At 35.4% G+C, this 15,976-nt stretch overlaps 1 protein-coding gene across 1 annotated transcript in view; it reads right to left on the reverse strand.

Moving 5' to 3' along the window:
• Positions 1-14,738, reverse strand: part of SERINC1 (serine incorporator 1) — a 32,241-nt gene extending 17,503 nt beyond the window's left edge. The window contains exon 1 of the mRNA XM_082669084.1: positions 14,599-14,738. Coding sequence (XP_082525210.1) covers positions 14,599-14,637 — 39 coding nt within the window. The 5' untranslated portion in view covers positions 14,638-14,738. The remainder of the gene's footprint in view (positions 1-14,598) is intronic.
• Positions 14,739-15,976: the final 1,238 nt, after the last annotated feature.

Here is a 15,976-nt window from a genome sequence, read left to right on the forward strand (position 1 = left end):
GGGGGGTAGGGGGTGTGTGTGGAAATAAGCCATAAGGCTAAAGCTACTCCAGTCTCACTTAACAAAGCCTAAAAGCAAACACTGAAAAGATCAAATTCTCTTCAAATAACTCACCTATGTCTAAGAATAGGGCCCAAGAATGTTTTTTAAAAATACAACACATCCAGCACCCATCAAGGTAAAATTTACAATACCTAACAGCTAATAAAAAAATTGGTAGGCATGCCAGTATGGAAAAAACAACCTAGAATGAGGAGAAAAGTCAATAAATCAAAACCAACCTGAAATTACACAGATGACTTAATTCAGTTATAAATAATGGCACTCTAATGTTATTGTAATTATACTTCATTTGCTCAAGGAGAGAACACAGCATGTCAAGGAAAGATATGGAAGATAATTTAAAAGATCCATATCAAACTTATGGAGATGAAAAATAAGATCTCTGAACCAAAAAGTACATGATAAGACACTGCAGAAAAGACTAATGAACTTGAAGACATAGCAAAAGAAATGATCCAAAATTAGAGATTAAAAAACTAAAAAAAAAAAAAAAAAACAGAGGATTAGTGTTGTGACACAATTTCAAACAGCCTAATATATGTGAAATTGGGGTTCCTGAAGGAGAGAGGAGACAGGAAAGTCCTTTTGAGGAAATAATTGCCAAAATGTTCCTAATTTAATGAAAACTATAAACTCACAGATCCAAGAAACTCAAGAAAGCCCTAGTGATACAAATATAATGAAAACTACATCAAGTCACATCATAAACTGCTGAAAAACAATGGTAAACAGAAAAATCTTAAAAGCAAGCAAAATAATAAAGGCACATTATATAAAGAGGAACAAAGAAAGGTATCAACTTCTAGTAAGAAATACTGCAAGCCAAATGTCATTACTGAATGAAAAAAACCACTGTAAGCACAGAAGTTTATACTCAGCAAAAATATCTTTCAAAAATTAAGGCAAAGTGAAGACATTTTTAGGCATAAAGGATCAAAAACTAACAAATCTATCTTTCAAGAAGGAAAGTTACACCAGCAGAAATGTGGATCTACCCAAAAGAAATGAACAAAGGAAGTAGTGTGTATTTTTTTCTTACATCAAAAAGATTACCTTAAAAGATTATTATTTTTTTTAAGCAAAAATAATAGCAATGTATTCTGGTGGTTATAACAAAGATGGAAGTAAAATGTGTGACAATTACAAATAGGCTGGAAGGACTTCCCTGGTGGCGCAGTGGTTAACAATCTGCCTGCCAATGCAGGGGACACGGGTTCAATCCCTGGTCCGGGAAGATCCCACATGCCGCGGAGCAACTAAGCCCATGGGCCACAACTACTGAGCCTGCGCTCTAGAGCCCATGAACCTAGAGCCCGTGCTCCGCAACAAGAGAAGCCATGGCAGTGAGAAGCCCATATACCACAACAAAGAGTAGCCCCCGCTCGCCGCAACTAGAGAAAGCCCATGCAGCAGTGAAGCCCCAATGCAGCCAAAAAATAAATAATAAAAAAAATTAATTAATTAAAAAAAACAGGCTGGAAGAGGAGACATTCAACTATACTTCTGTATACACTTAAATTAGAAATAAAGTGGATATCACACAAAGGTAGATTGTAGTTAAGTTAAATACTAAAAACCCTAAAGTGACTTATAAAAAAGCAAAACAAAGAAATACAGCTAGTAAGCTAAAAGATATAAAACAGAATACTAAGAAATGGCTAATTAATCCAAAATAAGGCAAAAACTAAGGAAAAGAGACAATGAACAGAGAGGATAAACAGAAAACAAATAGAAAGGTGGTTGATTTAAGCCTAAACATAATCTATAATCACATAAATGGACTAAACACTCCCAATTAAAAGGCAGATTGTCAGATAAAAGAGCAAGATCCAACTTTTCTACAAGAAACCCACTTAAACACAAAGACACAATTGGTTAAAAGTATAAAGAAAAAAGTGTACATACATATATATACAAAAATAATACATACACACACACATATATATATATACATACACACATACCACGCTACAGCAGTATCAGACAAAGTAGACTTCAGAGTAAAGAATTTTACCAGGGATAAAGAGGGCCATTTCATAATAAAAGGGGACATATTGATACATGGAAATATGGGATATTCATGGAGGAAACATACAACATACAATCGTAAATATTTCTGCATCTAAAAGAGAACTTCAAAATGCATCAAGGAAAGAATTAATAAAACTAAAAAGAGTAACAAACAAATCCACATTTATGTTCTTTCATTAATTGAAATAGAAGCAAAAAAACCCAATAAATATATAGAAAACTTGAACAACATTATTAATCAACTGTGTCTGACATTTAGGAAATACTCCATCTAATGAAAGCACAGTAAAAACTATTTTCAAAAGCACAGAGAACACTTAACCAAAACAGACTATATTCTGGGCCATAAAACAAATCTCAAATCTCAATAAATATAAAATTATTCAAATCATACATGGATTCTTGGTCCACAATGGAAGTAAATACTGATCAATAACAAAGATATCTCTAGAAACTAAATAGCATAGTCTAATTAACCCACAGGCAAAAGACATCAAAGAATAAATTAAAGACAATGAAAATAATAACATATCACATTTCTGGAATGCACCTAAAGCAGTGTTTAAAAGAAACCTATAGCATTAAATGGCTATATTAAATAAGAATAAATATATCAAATCACTGATCAGAGCTTCCACCTTAAGTTATTAAATGAGCAAATTGTAGCCCAAATAGGCAGAATAAAGATAAATCAATGAGGTAAAAAACAGGAAACAAGGAAGTCCGTGAAGCTAGTTTTAGAAGAACATTACAATTTAGAAACCTATATAGTCAGACTGATCAGGATAAAAAACAGCAAGAGAGGGAACACACAAATCATCAGTGTAGGAAATGAGAGGACATTATTACAGATCTTACAAGCATCAAATGATTATGAGAGAAAACTATGAGCAATTTTATTCAATAATTCAACACCTTAGATAAAATGGACATGCTCCATGAAAAATCCAAACTACCAGAAATCATTCAATGAGAAATATATAGGATGAATAACCCTGTATCTAGTCAAGACACTGAATTTGTAGTTACAAACCTTCGCAAGCATAGACGGCTTCACTAGTGAATTCCATTAAACATTTAAAGAATAAATCAAACCACTCTACCCAAATTCTTACAGAAAACTGAAGAGGCAAAAAAGTGATACTAAATCCAAAGATATCATAAGGAAACAACAGACCAATATCTTTTATGAACATCAAAAAAAAAGTCCCTAATATCTTGTCAACAATATAAAAAGTATACAAAGATTTCCAGTTTCCATTTCCACAGGTAAGGAGCTTAGAAACCCCACTCCATCCTAACAACAAGTAAAAAGCCAAGCAGACTAAAAAAATCAACAATTCTTCTAGGATCCATAAGCTAGGTGAGGACATAGGGTAAGTCACTGCCCCCAAGACTGAAGAGACAGACAGGTGAATATAGGGAGTCGTGGCTTACTAGAGCCCACAAGTGGAAACTCACTTGGGAACCACTGTGCAGGGAGGATATCCTGGAGAATAACTGAAGAATTGCTGGAGCCTCACTGTGGACAAGTCTGAGAGTTAAAAATTCCAGGAAAACCCAGTTATACAAAGGCCCCACAAATTTGTGAACTTTTCCTCTAGGACTTCAAACAGGTTCTCATAGTAAACATGAGAGAAAAATTCCCCCCTGCTTCTTGCAGCAAAGGGGAAAAGGAACCATTCTGAAATATACTAGAACACTGCTCTTAACACTCGACCTCAAGAGAAACTAGTTAAATAGAGTCTAACTTGCTGGGGTATTATCAGAGGATAAATAATCTAGGGGAAGAGAAATACTCAACTCCAACCTATTCTAGCCATCCTCCCCCATTTAAGGGGGGAGGAAAAAACTGAGAAACACTTGTAAAGTTCACAGTCCAGAGGCATAGGCTTATTAAAAGACTAAGACCTAATCAGAGAATGATGGAATGTTTCTCCTTCCCCCACACCTCACCATGACACAATCCAAAGTCTATTTATAGCAGTTCCTTTTAGTTGGTACATAGTGTCTGGCTATTAGGAATAAAATTACTGGCATAACAAAAGGCAAAAAACACAATTTGAAGAGATAGAGCAAGCATCAAAACCAGCATGGCAGGTAAGTTAGACTTACCAACCAAAAATTTAAAACAACTATAATACGTTAAGGATTCTAATGGATAAAGTAGACAGCCTACAAGAAGCAGAGATGAAAATCCTAAAAAAGAACCAAAAAGAAATGCTAGAAATAAAAAACACTAACAGAAATGAAGAATGCAGACATGGCTAAGGAAATAATTTCTGAGCTGTAGACTATCTCAATAGAAATTTCCCAAACTAAAAAGCCAAGAGAGTAAAGACTGATATTTTGTTCAACAGAACATCCAAGAATTGTGAGACAACTACAAATGGTATAATATAATGGGAGTACCAGAAGGAGAAGGGAAAAAAAAATTTTTTTAAATGACAGAATTTTCCCAAATTAACATCAGACATATATACCCCACCCTCCACAAAACAAACAAACCCTACACCTAGATAAAGCGCTTGTAACTACAGAAAATAAAAAGTCTTGAAAGGAGCCAGAGGAAAAAACACCTTACCTATAGATAAACAAGTAACGAATTATATCCGAGTTCTCCTCAGACACCACGAACAAGAGTGAAGTGAAATATTTTAGCATTGAGAGAAAAAAACTCACCCACCTATAGTTCTCTACTCTGCAAATTATCCTTTGAAAGAAGTAGAAATACTTTCCCAAATTAAAGCTAACAGAATTTGTTGCCAAATTGTAGACCTACTTGCAAGAAATGTTCAAAGTTCTTTAGAGATGAGGAAAATAACATAGGTCAGAAACTCTAATCTACATAAAAAAGGAAAGAGCATAAAGAAAGGGTAAACGAAAGTGAAATAAAAACTTACTTTTCTTAGTTGAGCTAACGTTTGCTCAAAATAACAAGAGAAACAATGTATTATGTATGCACATATATGTTATGCCTATACACATACTTCTGTAATACATACATATATGTGGGTATATATATACACACATTGTTTATATATACACACACACACACATAAAGTGAATGACAGTAATGTAGAAAGGAAAGGAGGAAAGACTGTTCTGCTATTACAAGGTATTCACACTAGCTATCAACTGGTACAGCATTATACTGAAGTGTGTATAGTGGTATACTGTTACTTGAAAGTGGATTAGTTGTAAACGTACACTGCAAATTCCATGGTGCTACAGATTGAAATTCATATGTTGAAAATCTAATGCATACGATGATGTTAGGAGATAGGGCCTTTGGGAAGAATTAGATCAAAAGGGGAGAGACCTCATGAATGGGATTAGTGCTCTTATAAAGGAGACCCGAGAGAGATCCTCACCTCTTCGGCCATGTGAAGACATATGAAGAAGTTCGCAGTCTGCAACCCAAAGAGGGCCTTCACCAGACACAGAAGATAACCACGCAGGCACCCTAATCTTGGACTACCAGTCTCTAGAACTGTGAGAAACAAATTTCTGTTCTTTACATGCCACCCAGTCTGTGGTCTTTTGTTAGAGCAGCCCAAATGCACTGATAAATAGGGCAACAAACCCAAAAATAAGTAAATAAATAAAATTTTACAGAAGTTAAAAAAATTTAACTGATATGCTATATAAGAGAGAAAATGGAATCATATACAATGCTTAAACAACACCCCCCAACACACAACAGGAAAAACAAGGGCAACAAACAGAAAACATTAACGAGTATGGTAAATATGAATCCAAATCTATCAATAATCACCTTGTAGGTCAGAGATCTAAATTTATCAATTAAAAAACAGAGACTGTCAGAGTGGATCAAAAAATAAAACCCAATTATGTCATCTACAAGAAATCCACTTTAAATATACACACATATACAGAATAAAAGTACATGGATGGAGAAAAATACAACAGGCTAACACTAAATGAAAACAGGAATAGCTATATTAGTTTCAGACAGAGCAGACTTCAAAACAACAAAAGTTATCTGGGATAAAGAAAGGCATTCCATAATGATAGAGGTCAATTGTCCAAGAAGACATAATTCTTAATATGTATGCACCTAACAGCAGAGCATCAAACTATGTAATGCAAAATTGATAAAATGCCAAGGAGAAATAGATGAATCCACTATCACAGTTAAGAGACTTCAACACCTGTCTCTCAGAAATGGACAGATTGAGCAAGCAGAAAATCAATAAGGATACAGTTGAACTCAACACCACCAATCAAATGGATAACTGACATTTACATACTACTCTATCCAATAACCAGAGAATACACATTCCTCTCCAAGATCACACAGGACATTCACCAAAACCACATTCTTGACAATAAAACACATTATCAAGCTTAAACCAGCAGAAACCATACACTGACTACTCTCAGACTACAATGCAATTAACTAAAAATCAACAGCAAAAAGATAACTGGAAAATCCCAAAATCCTTAGAGATTAAACAATACACTTTTTAAAATAAACACATAGGTCAGAGAAATCTCAAGAGAAATTTAAAAAAATTTTTGAACTAAATGAAAATAACACAATTTATAGAAACTTGTGGGATTCAGTGAAAGCAGTGCTTTGAGGAAATTTATAGCACTGAATGCATTTATCAGAAAAGAAAATCTAAAATCAACCATCTAAGCTTCTATCTTAGGAAACTAGAAAAAGAAATGCAGATTAAATCAAAAATAAACAGAAAAAATAAGAACTAGATCAGATATCAATGCAATTAGGAATAGAAAATAGTGAAAAATCAATGAAACCAAAAGCTGGTTCTTTGGAAGGATCAACAGAATTGATAAGCCCCCAGTAAGGCTAACTGAGAAAAAAAGAGAGAACACAAATTACTAATACCAGAAATCAAAGAGGGGATGTCACTACAAGCCCTATGGACATTAAAAGGATAATGAAAGAATACTATGAACAATTCTATGCCAACAAAGTTGATAACCTTCATAAATGGACCAACTCCTTGGAAGATACAAGCTGCCAAAACTCACACAAGAAAGAGACAATTTGAACAGGCCTCTATTAAAGAAAATTAATCAATCATTAATAGCCTTCCAAAACAGAAAGCACTAGGCCCAGACAGGTTCACTGGTGAATTCTACTAAACACTTAAGGAGCAAATTATATCAATTCTCTACAGTCTCAGAGAACAGGAGTAGAGGGAATACCTCCTAACTTATTCTATGAAGTCAGCATTACTCTAATAACAAAACCTGACAAACACATTACAAGAAAATAAAAGATTAACCTCTCTCATGAACATAGAGGCATAAGTCTTAACAAAACATTAGCAAATCAAATCCAATAATGTATACAAAGAATTCCACACCATGACCAAGTTATCCCAGAAATGCAAGACTAGTTCAACATTCAAAAATCAATTAATGTAATCCATCACATCAAGAAGATAAAATAAGAAAAATTATATGATCACATTTTAGATACAGAAAATGCAGTTGACAAAACCCAACACTCATTCATGATAAAAACTCTCAATAAACTAGGAATAGAGGAGAACTTTCTGAACTTGGTAAAGGACATCATCAAAATACCTACAGACAACATCATATTTAATGGTGAGAAACTGGAAGTTTTCCCGTTAAAATCAGGCAAAGATGTTCCCTTTCACTACTTCTTTTCAACATTTTCCCGGAAGGTCCAGAATGTAGTAAGACAAGAAAAGGAAATTAAAGGTATACATATTAGTAGAAAAAAATTAAATTGTCTTCGTTCACAGGTGACATTGCCATCTACATAGAAAGTGCAAAATCAACAAAAAAACTCCTGGAACTAAGCGATTACAGCAAGGTTGCAGAATACAAGGTTAATGTACAATAGTCAATTGTTTTCCTATACACCAGCAATGAAAAAGTGGAATTTGAAATAACACAATAACATTTATGTTAGCATCCAAAAACACAAATTACTTAGTATAAGTCTAACTAAGTATGTACAAGATCAATATCAGGAAAACTACAAAACTCTTGATTAGCAAAATCAAAGAACTACAAAATGGACAGATATTCCATGTTCATGGATTAGGAAGACTCAATATTGTTAAGATGTCAGTTCCTCAAACTTGATCTACAGACTCAATGCAATCCAAATCAAAATCCCCCCAGTTTGGCAGTTTCTTACAAAACCAAACATTTCTTCCCATAAAATCCAGCAATTGCATTCCTTGGTATTTAACTAAAGGAGTTGAAAACTTAAGTTCACACAAAAACCTGCACATGGATGTTTATAGCAGCTTTATTTGTAAATGCCCAAACTCAGAAGCAAATGAGATGTCCTTCAGTAGGTAAATGGATAAATAAACTCTGGTACATTCAGACAGTGAATATAATTCAATGTTAAGAAGAAATGAGTTATTAAACCATGAAAAGACATGGAGGAACCTTAAATAGATATTACTAGCTGAAAGAAACCAATCTGAAAAAGCTACATACATACATGTATGGTTCCACCTGTATGACATTCTGGAAAAGGCATAACTATGGAGACAGCAAACAGATCAGGAGTGGGTGGAGGGATGAACAGGCAAAGCACAGAGAGGATTTTTAGGGCAGGAAAACTACTCTGTATGCTACTCTGTATGCTACTATAATGGTGGATACATGTCATTATACATTTGTCCAAATCCACAGAATGTCCAGCACCAAGAATGTAAACTACAGACTTTGGGTGATTGTGATGTGTTGATGTATTGATAGGTTCATTAATTGTAACAAATGCACCACTCTGGTGGGGAATGTTGGCAATGGGGGAGGCTTTCCACGTGTCGGGGCAGGGGATATATGGAAAATCTCTACCTCTCATTTTTCTGTGAAACTAAAACTGCTTTAAAAGAAAATAGTCTTAGAAAAAATATACAAAAGGATACATTGTGATCAGGTGGGGTTTAGCTGGGAAAAAGCAAGGCTGATTAAGCTTTTGAAAAATCAATCAAATCAATTCACCACAGGGCTTCCCTGGTGGCGCAGTGGTTGAGAGTCCGTCTGCCGATGCAGGGGACGTGGGCTCGTGCCCCGGTCTGGGAAGATCCCACAAGCCGCGGAGCAGCTGGGCCCACAAGCCATGGCCGCTGAGCCTGCGCATCCGGAGCCTGTACTCCACAACGGGAGAGGCCACAGCAGTGAGAGGCCCGCGTACCACAAAAACAAAAACAACAACAAAAAAAATCATTTCACCACATTAATAGACTAAAGGATAACCATTCTGGCCATCTCAGTGGAAGCAGAAAAATCATTTGAAAAACTCAATACCCATTCATTATAAAACAAACTAAAAAATTTTCAGCAAACAAACAGAATATCCTCGAGTTGATAAAGTACATTTACCAAAAAAACAAAAAACTATAGCTGTCAACCATACTTCATGGTGAAAATCTGAATGATTTCCCTTAAGATCCAAAACAAGGCCAAGAATCTCTGCTCTCACCACTTGTATTCGACTGCACACTGGAGGTCCCAGCCAATATAACAAGGCAAGAAAAGGTATATACTTTGGAAAGGAAGAAATAAAACTGCTTTCTTCCACACATAATTGTCAACATGAAAAAACCCCGAAGAACTTACAAGAATGTTACTAGAACTACAAGAAAGTTTAATGAGGTCACAGGACACAAGATCAGTATGGACATATCTATCAATTATACTTCTGAGTATTAGCAGCAAACAACTGGAAACTGAAATTAAACCAACAAAAAGAAATACTTAAGTATAAATCTAATAAAATATACACTAGCTTTCAAATGATGAAAATTAAAAAACACTAATGAAAGAAATCAAAGATCTAAATAAATGGCAAGATAAACGGGCTCATGGATTGGAAGAATCCATATTAAGATATCAATTCTTTCCAAACTGATCTATGAATTCAACCCAATTCCAATCATAATTCCAGCAGGAGTTTGGTAGAAACAAACCAGCTGCTTCTAGAACTTTTATGGAAAGGCAAAAGAACTAGAGTAGCCCAAAGTATTTTGAAAAAGAACAGAGTTGGAAGACTCACACTACCTGATTTCAAGACTAACTTTAAAGCTACAGTAATTAAAATAGGGTAATTTAGGCAAAAGTATGGACACATAAAAGGAACAGAGTTCAAAAACAGACTTAAATATGGTAAAGAAGTTTTTGACAAAAGTGCCAAAGCAAATCAATATAGAAAGCACAATTACTTCTACTTTTTGAAGGACACCATTCCGAGAATGAAAAGACAAGCCACAGACTTAAAGAACATACTTGCTGGTGAGAATAAAAACTAATATGACCATCTTGGAAATCAGTTTGGCAATTTCTTATAAGTGAAATGTATATTTACCATATGATTTAACCATCCTACTGCAAGGTATTTAGGTAAACAAAATAAGAAGTTATAGTCACAGAAAAAAACTTTACAGGAGTGCTTACAGCTACTTAACCACCAAAATCTGGAAATGCCCCTCAACTGGTGAGTAGACAGACAAGCTGTGGTACGTCCAAGCAATGGAATACTATGCAACAATAAGGAAGAAACTACTAATACACACCACAATATGAATGAATCTCAAATGGATTACACTAAGTAAAAGAAGCCAGACTCCAAAGGCTATATGCTGTATGATTCCATTTACGTGACATTCTGGAAAGGGAGGACTCTGAAAAAAAAACAGGGATTCTCCAGGATGGGGATGGCATAATTCTTTAAGGTGATAAATGTTCTGTAGTGGTTACACAACTACATGATCTGTCAAAACTCACAGAACCACATACTACAAAGTATGAATTCTATGTAAATTATATCAACTAAAAAAATGACAAAAATAAAAATAGGAAAAATAATATGGAAGGAAAACTAAGACAATATAACATGAAAGTAACTCATGCCCTTAAAATAGAGAATCCTCTAAATAAATAAAACAAAAAAGGACATTCAAAGATATAATACAATAACAACTTCCTTAAAGAAATAAGTCTGTATTTTCAAAAGAACGATATTTTCCAGAAAAAAAAAGTGATAAAAGATTTAAAGTCAGACATACTTGGTTAATTTCAAAGATAAGTAAAGCTCTTCAGATACCCAAGCAGAAGAAACAGGTCAATTATGTATATGAGATGTGTTGGAAGGGAATGACTACCAGGGTGGGATAAGACAGAACACAATTCATAGAAATAACTACAAAGTCCTGAAGGAAATGGGTATACTATTATACCAGTCTACAATGTCTCTCAAAAACATATGAGGCATTTTTAAATATGAAAAATTCAGGGATTTCATCATCCATAAATCCTTTTTGAAAAAATCTACTGGTCGACCAAATTTGGTCAATTATGAGATGACATTAACATTAAAAAAAAAAAAAACTGGGAGAAGCCATGGTAAAAAAGAATGCTTTGAGTTTTGAATCCATTTAAGTGTAGAACTGTGGTTTTCCATCAGAATCACGAGGAGAGCATATTAAAATAGAATGCTGGGGCCCAGTCAGTGTTTCCAGTAAGTCTCCTAGTGTGCTGATGCTACTGGGTCCCAGATATTTTAAGGATGACTGGTTTAGTTCTAAGATTAAACAACTGTGGGAATTATGGTTATAACACAATACAGCCATATATAAAAAATAATACAAAGGAATTCTGGTTAAAGATGGCAAACTGAATATATGAATTACTTTAGAAACACCAATAAAATGAAAAATAAAAGGATTTTTAACAGAAGGAATAAACTTAAAAAGTAAAAAAAAAAACAAAACCCAGGAGAATAAACTGTAAGGAACAAAATAATAACTGATTTAATGGGTCAAGAAAGTTGAATTATAAACCATCAAAGGAAAAAGTAAGGAAAAAGTTAAGCAATAAAATTTGTATAGAATCCTCGAATACATCAGGAATTGGTGGCACCAGGTGCCTCCATAAGTGAGGCTGAAGGTAGAGGTGAAAATAGGATGATTAGTTGAATGCTTTTTTAAAGAGCAGCTAAGACTCTTAAATTTCATTCCCTTTCTTACACTGGCCAAGTGAAGAGGATAAAGCAGGATTTCTCAGCCATGGCACTACTCACATCCTGGGCCAAATAATTCTTTGTTGTTGAGGACTAGCCTGTGTATTGTGAAATATTTAGCAGTATCCTACCCACTTGATGCTATTAGCACCCCTTATCCCAAGTTGTGACAATGAAAAATACCTGCAGACATTGCCAAATATTCCCTGTGGGACAGCTGAGAACCACTGCTCTAGAAACACCTCCTTAGAGAACTCTTTCATCTCCTGATGAAGAAATGTTTACTTAACATTCAGCAATTCCTTTACTTTTATATTCTTTTGTTAAATTCAGAAAAAAAAATTAAATTCTTTAAAAATACATGTCCACCATGCTACCGTTCCTTAACAAGGTATTTTTGTCTGTTCATTCATCCAACTGTATATATGCATTGAGAGAGAAGAAATGTTATTGGTGGTGGGACTTTGTTGGTGACATTTACATTTTGTACTCTGCACTGCTTGGCTATTCATAACAACTGTGAATCATTTCTACAAAATCAAGTCATTGTACTAAAAAATAAAAATCTAGCAGAGGCTGCACAAAATAAGCAGTCAGGAATCACAAGCTCCTTCTTCTCAATTACTTAACTACATTAAATATCTTGGGCAAAAAGTGATAGTTACTGTATATAAAGTACAGTGATTCAAAATATCAATGCTATTCACTAACAGCATTGTAAGATTGGGGTGGGGAAAAGCACTTAAGCAGGCATATATTGCTGGTAATGTAGTTACAGGATTAGGCAGGAGGTCCACAGAGGTTTATAATAATGCTTAAAGTAATCATCAATCAAATAACCATGCTTGAACCAAGGATTAAGATCAATCTAATTCTAGGCCACTTAACAGCAAAAACACAAAACAAAAAAACCACAAAATGAAATTAAAAAATTAACACACTAATCTCTATACAGTAGTGTTACATGTAATCTTTTTATACTTTTTTTCATAGTTGAGGTATTTTCTACAGTTTTATAAAACAAAAAACCTTTACAAAAATTGATTAAGTCTAAAGAAACTGGAGCAAGGGAAGAATGAGGTTCATTTTAATTCTGGCTTAACTGATCTAAGTTAATGACTTACTATATACAAATAACAGGCCCACTTGATAAATGGACAAAATCTGACTTTACAAATCGAATTAAACATCCTCCAAATTAAGACAATTCTATAATAATCATTTTGTAATACATTTAAATTATTACACTAAATATGCCTCTTATAAGATACTCAATGGGTTCAAGTGATTCTCTACTTTCTGAGCTTTGAAAGAAAGAAAAATATACCAGCTTTCCACACCGAACTACAAGAAAAAAATAACATAATCAAGACAATGACCTGGGTTGGAGTAACCTCTATGTATTATTTAACTAAAATTTAACACTTATAGTTCAAGCCATATCAAAAACTTTTTAAAAAGAGGTAAGGTATGTAAAACACTAAAAATGCTGGCTAATGTATATAATGGGGTCATCTGAGAAGTCAGACCAGCAATTGTTATAAGTGGAATTTATAAATCATGGATTAAAGAAATATGACTTGAACCCAAATATCTCGCCCCATATTACAAATATCTTTATTAACTGTAAAGTCAAATTTTGTCTATTGGGGAGCGGGGGAGTGGTTATATCAAACTCAAATTTATTTGTACCACATGAAACAAGAAATCTTGCCACTATAATGAAGAATAGTGTCACTCTAACAACGCTATCTAATCAAAATGCAACGTGCACCTAATTAAAAGTGAGATGTCAAATTACGCAAGCATCTTTATGTCAAAAAACTGGTATTTAATACCACAGAACTGACCTGCTTTTCCAGATACATAAATTATTACTTGAGAAGTACCTAATTTTCTCATACCATTGAGGTCGAGGACCCAGTCGCAGAGTTAGGACCATTTAAAAAGGATATAACTATATCAGTATTACTGCCAAGCTGCCCTACATATCCGTCACTTATTTGTAGCCTGCGCGACAGAACAAAGAGGCCGACATGCCTCCAGGGATGACAGTGCTGCAGTCTGAGGTCGCTGGGAAGAGATGACGAGAAGAGATGGGGTACTCCACAAAAGGAAGGGGCCTAAAACCTTTGTAGAAATAGCCTAGGCAGACATAAGAAAAATCGGACAAAAGGGGGCCTGGAAGAATCGGGAAAAGCTTTCACGAAAGACGGGTAGGGGAGGGAGACTACCAGCTCTCTGCTACACTTCTCCCATCGGGGTCAACTTCTCATGTCCACTGCTCCTCACGGCCACCCCGGTCAGCTCTTCGAAAGACTCAGGGCCCCGAAGCTGAGTCGGAGTGGCCAGGCGAGAAAGGGAGAAAATGGGGAAGGAAGGCACTGCCCGTTGGGTGGGGTACCACGGTCTCTCTAGGCCTCACCCGCCCAGCTCTGGTGCCTTTCTTCTGTCTCTCACGCTAGCACCCCGAAGGCCGCTAAAAACCACCTTACCCAGCTCGCCATGGAGCACAGTCCCAAGACGCTCCCCATCTTCACAGCGTCGCAGGAGTAGCAGATACTAACAAGATGGAGACAGCTCCTCTCGCCTTTTCGTGCTTATTTACTAACTACAAGCCACTTCCGGCGCAGAGCCCACCCCGCCCCTCAGTTGCGTCACTTCCTTCGTGGCCTGGGGAGGCGGAGGGTGCAGTGCTGGGGTTGCGCATGCGCGTTCCGGAAACCCGAGGCTGTCTCCTTCCGCGATTACTCTTCTAATTCAACTCCCGAACGCGTCTCGTTTTTCAACTTCTGCATCTTTTTTTTCCCACTTATGTTCTCAACTTATTTCTGAAGGCCAGTGCCTAGGCCAAGTTTTACTGGGATATTTCTACTCATTTGGGTGCTTCCAATTCTATCACTATTTGCGATTGAGAACGCATTTTAATTTCTTGTCCTTATTAAGATGTTACAAGAAGTTTGCACATTTAAAAATTTTAAATGAGTTAGATAAGACATAGTAATAATTCAAACATGTTATTGATTCTACTGAATGTCACGAGCTGTTGAGGAAACATTTAGAACCCTGTCCATAGGTGATAATGGACATCTCCAGGGAATGTATTCACTAAAAGTTCCAGTTATTTTTATAGTGATTAGTCCCTGAAGATATTCTGAGAAAAGAGATCCCTTGATACCTTTATGGATAAAACCCATATAGCAGTTAATCTTAATTGATCATCTAGAGAGCTACTCAGTTGCAATTTATGACTGCAGAGCTGTGTCTTTTCCTCAGGTAGGCTTATAGTTATTTATATGAGATCGACCTCTTGTATGCAATCCAAAAATAAAGTGGTATCTCCACTATAAAGATCATAGCTTCTACACAAGTTTGATTTATCACAATCCTTGGGAAGGCATTTTAGGGACTCTACAATTATGGGAGATCAGAAGACGTACCAAATCCAGTTAAGGAGTGGCGTGCAAGTAGTACAGAGTTCCAAGACAGAGGGGCAGATCCACATTTTCATCTCCGTAAGGGGATTCATCTGGATGCCTAATGGGCAATTAAATGCAAAGTGTAAGAAAGTGAAGTATCACCCAATAAGCTATTAATACAAACATCTTTAAAATTTGAAATATTTTGACCTACAGAAAGGTAAAGAGAATAACGTCATAACCATGAACTTTCCCCTGTCTTCAAGAAATAAAACACTACAAATAGAATTGCTCCTCCCCCTCCACCAAGAGATGATCATAACGAATGAATGTTAGGGACCAACTAGCAATCTTGCTACAATGTCTTCAATTTATTGACTGTTGTAAATTGCTCTTCAAAGTGGTTTTACCAATGTACACTTTCTCTAGCAGTGTATGAGAATTGCTCCACATC

This window comes from Grampus griseus (genome assembly GCF_964374135.1).
Source record: "Grampus griseus genome assembly, chromosome: 13".
Lineage (NCBI taxonomy): Eukaryota > Metazoa > Chordata > Mammalia > Artiodactyla > Delphinidae > Grampus > Grampus griseus.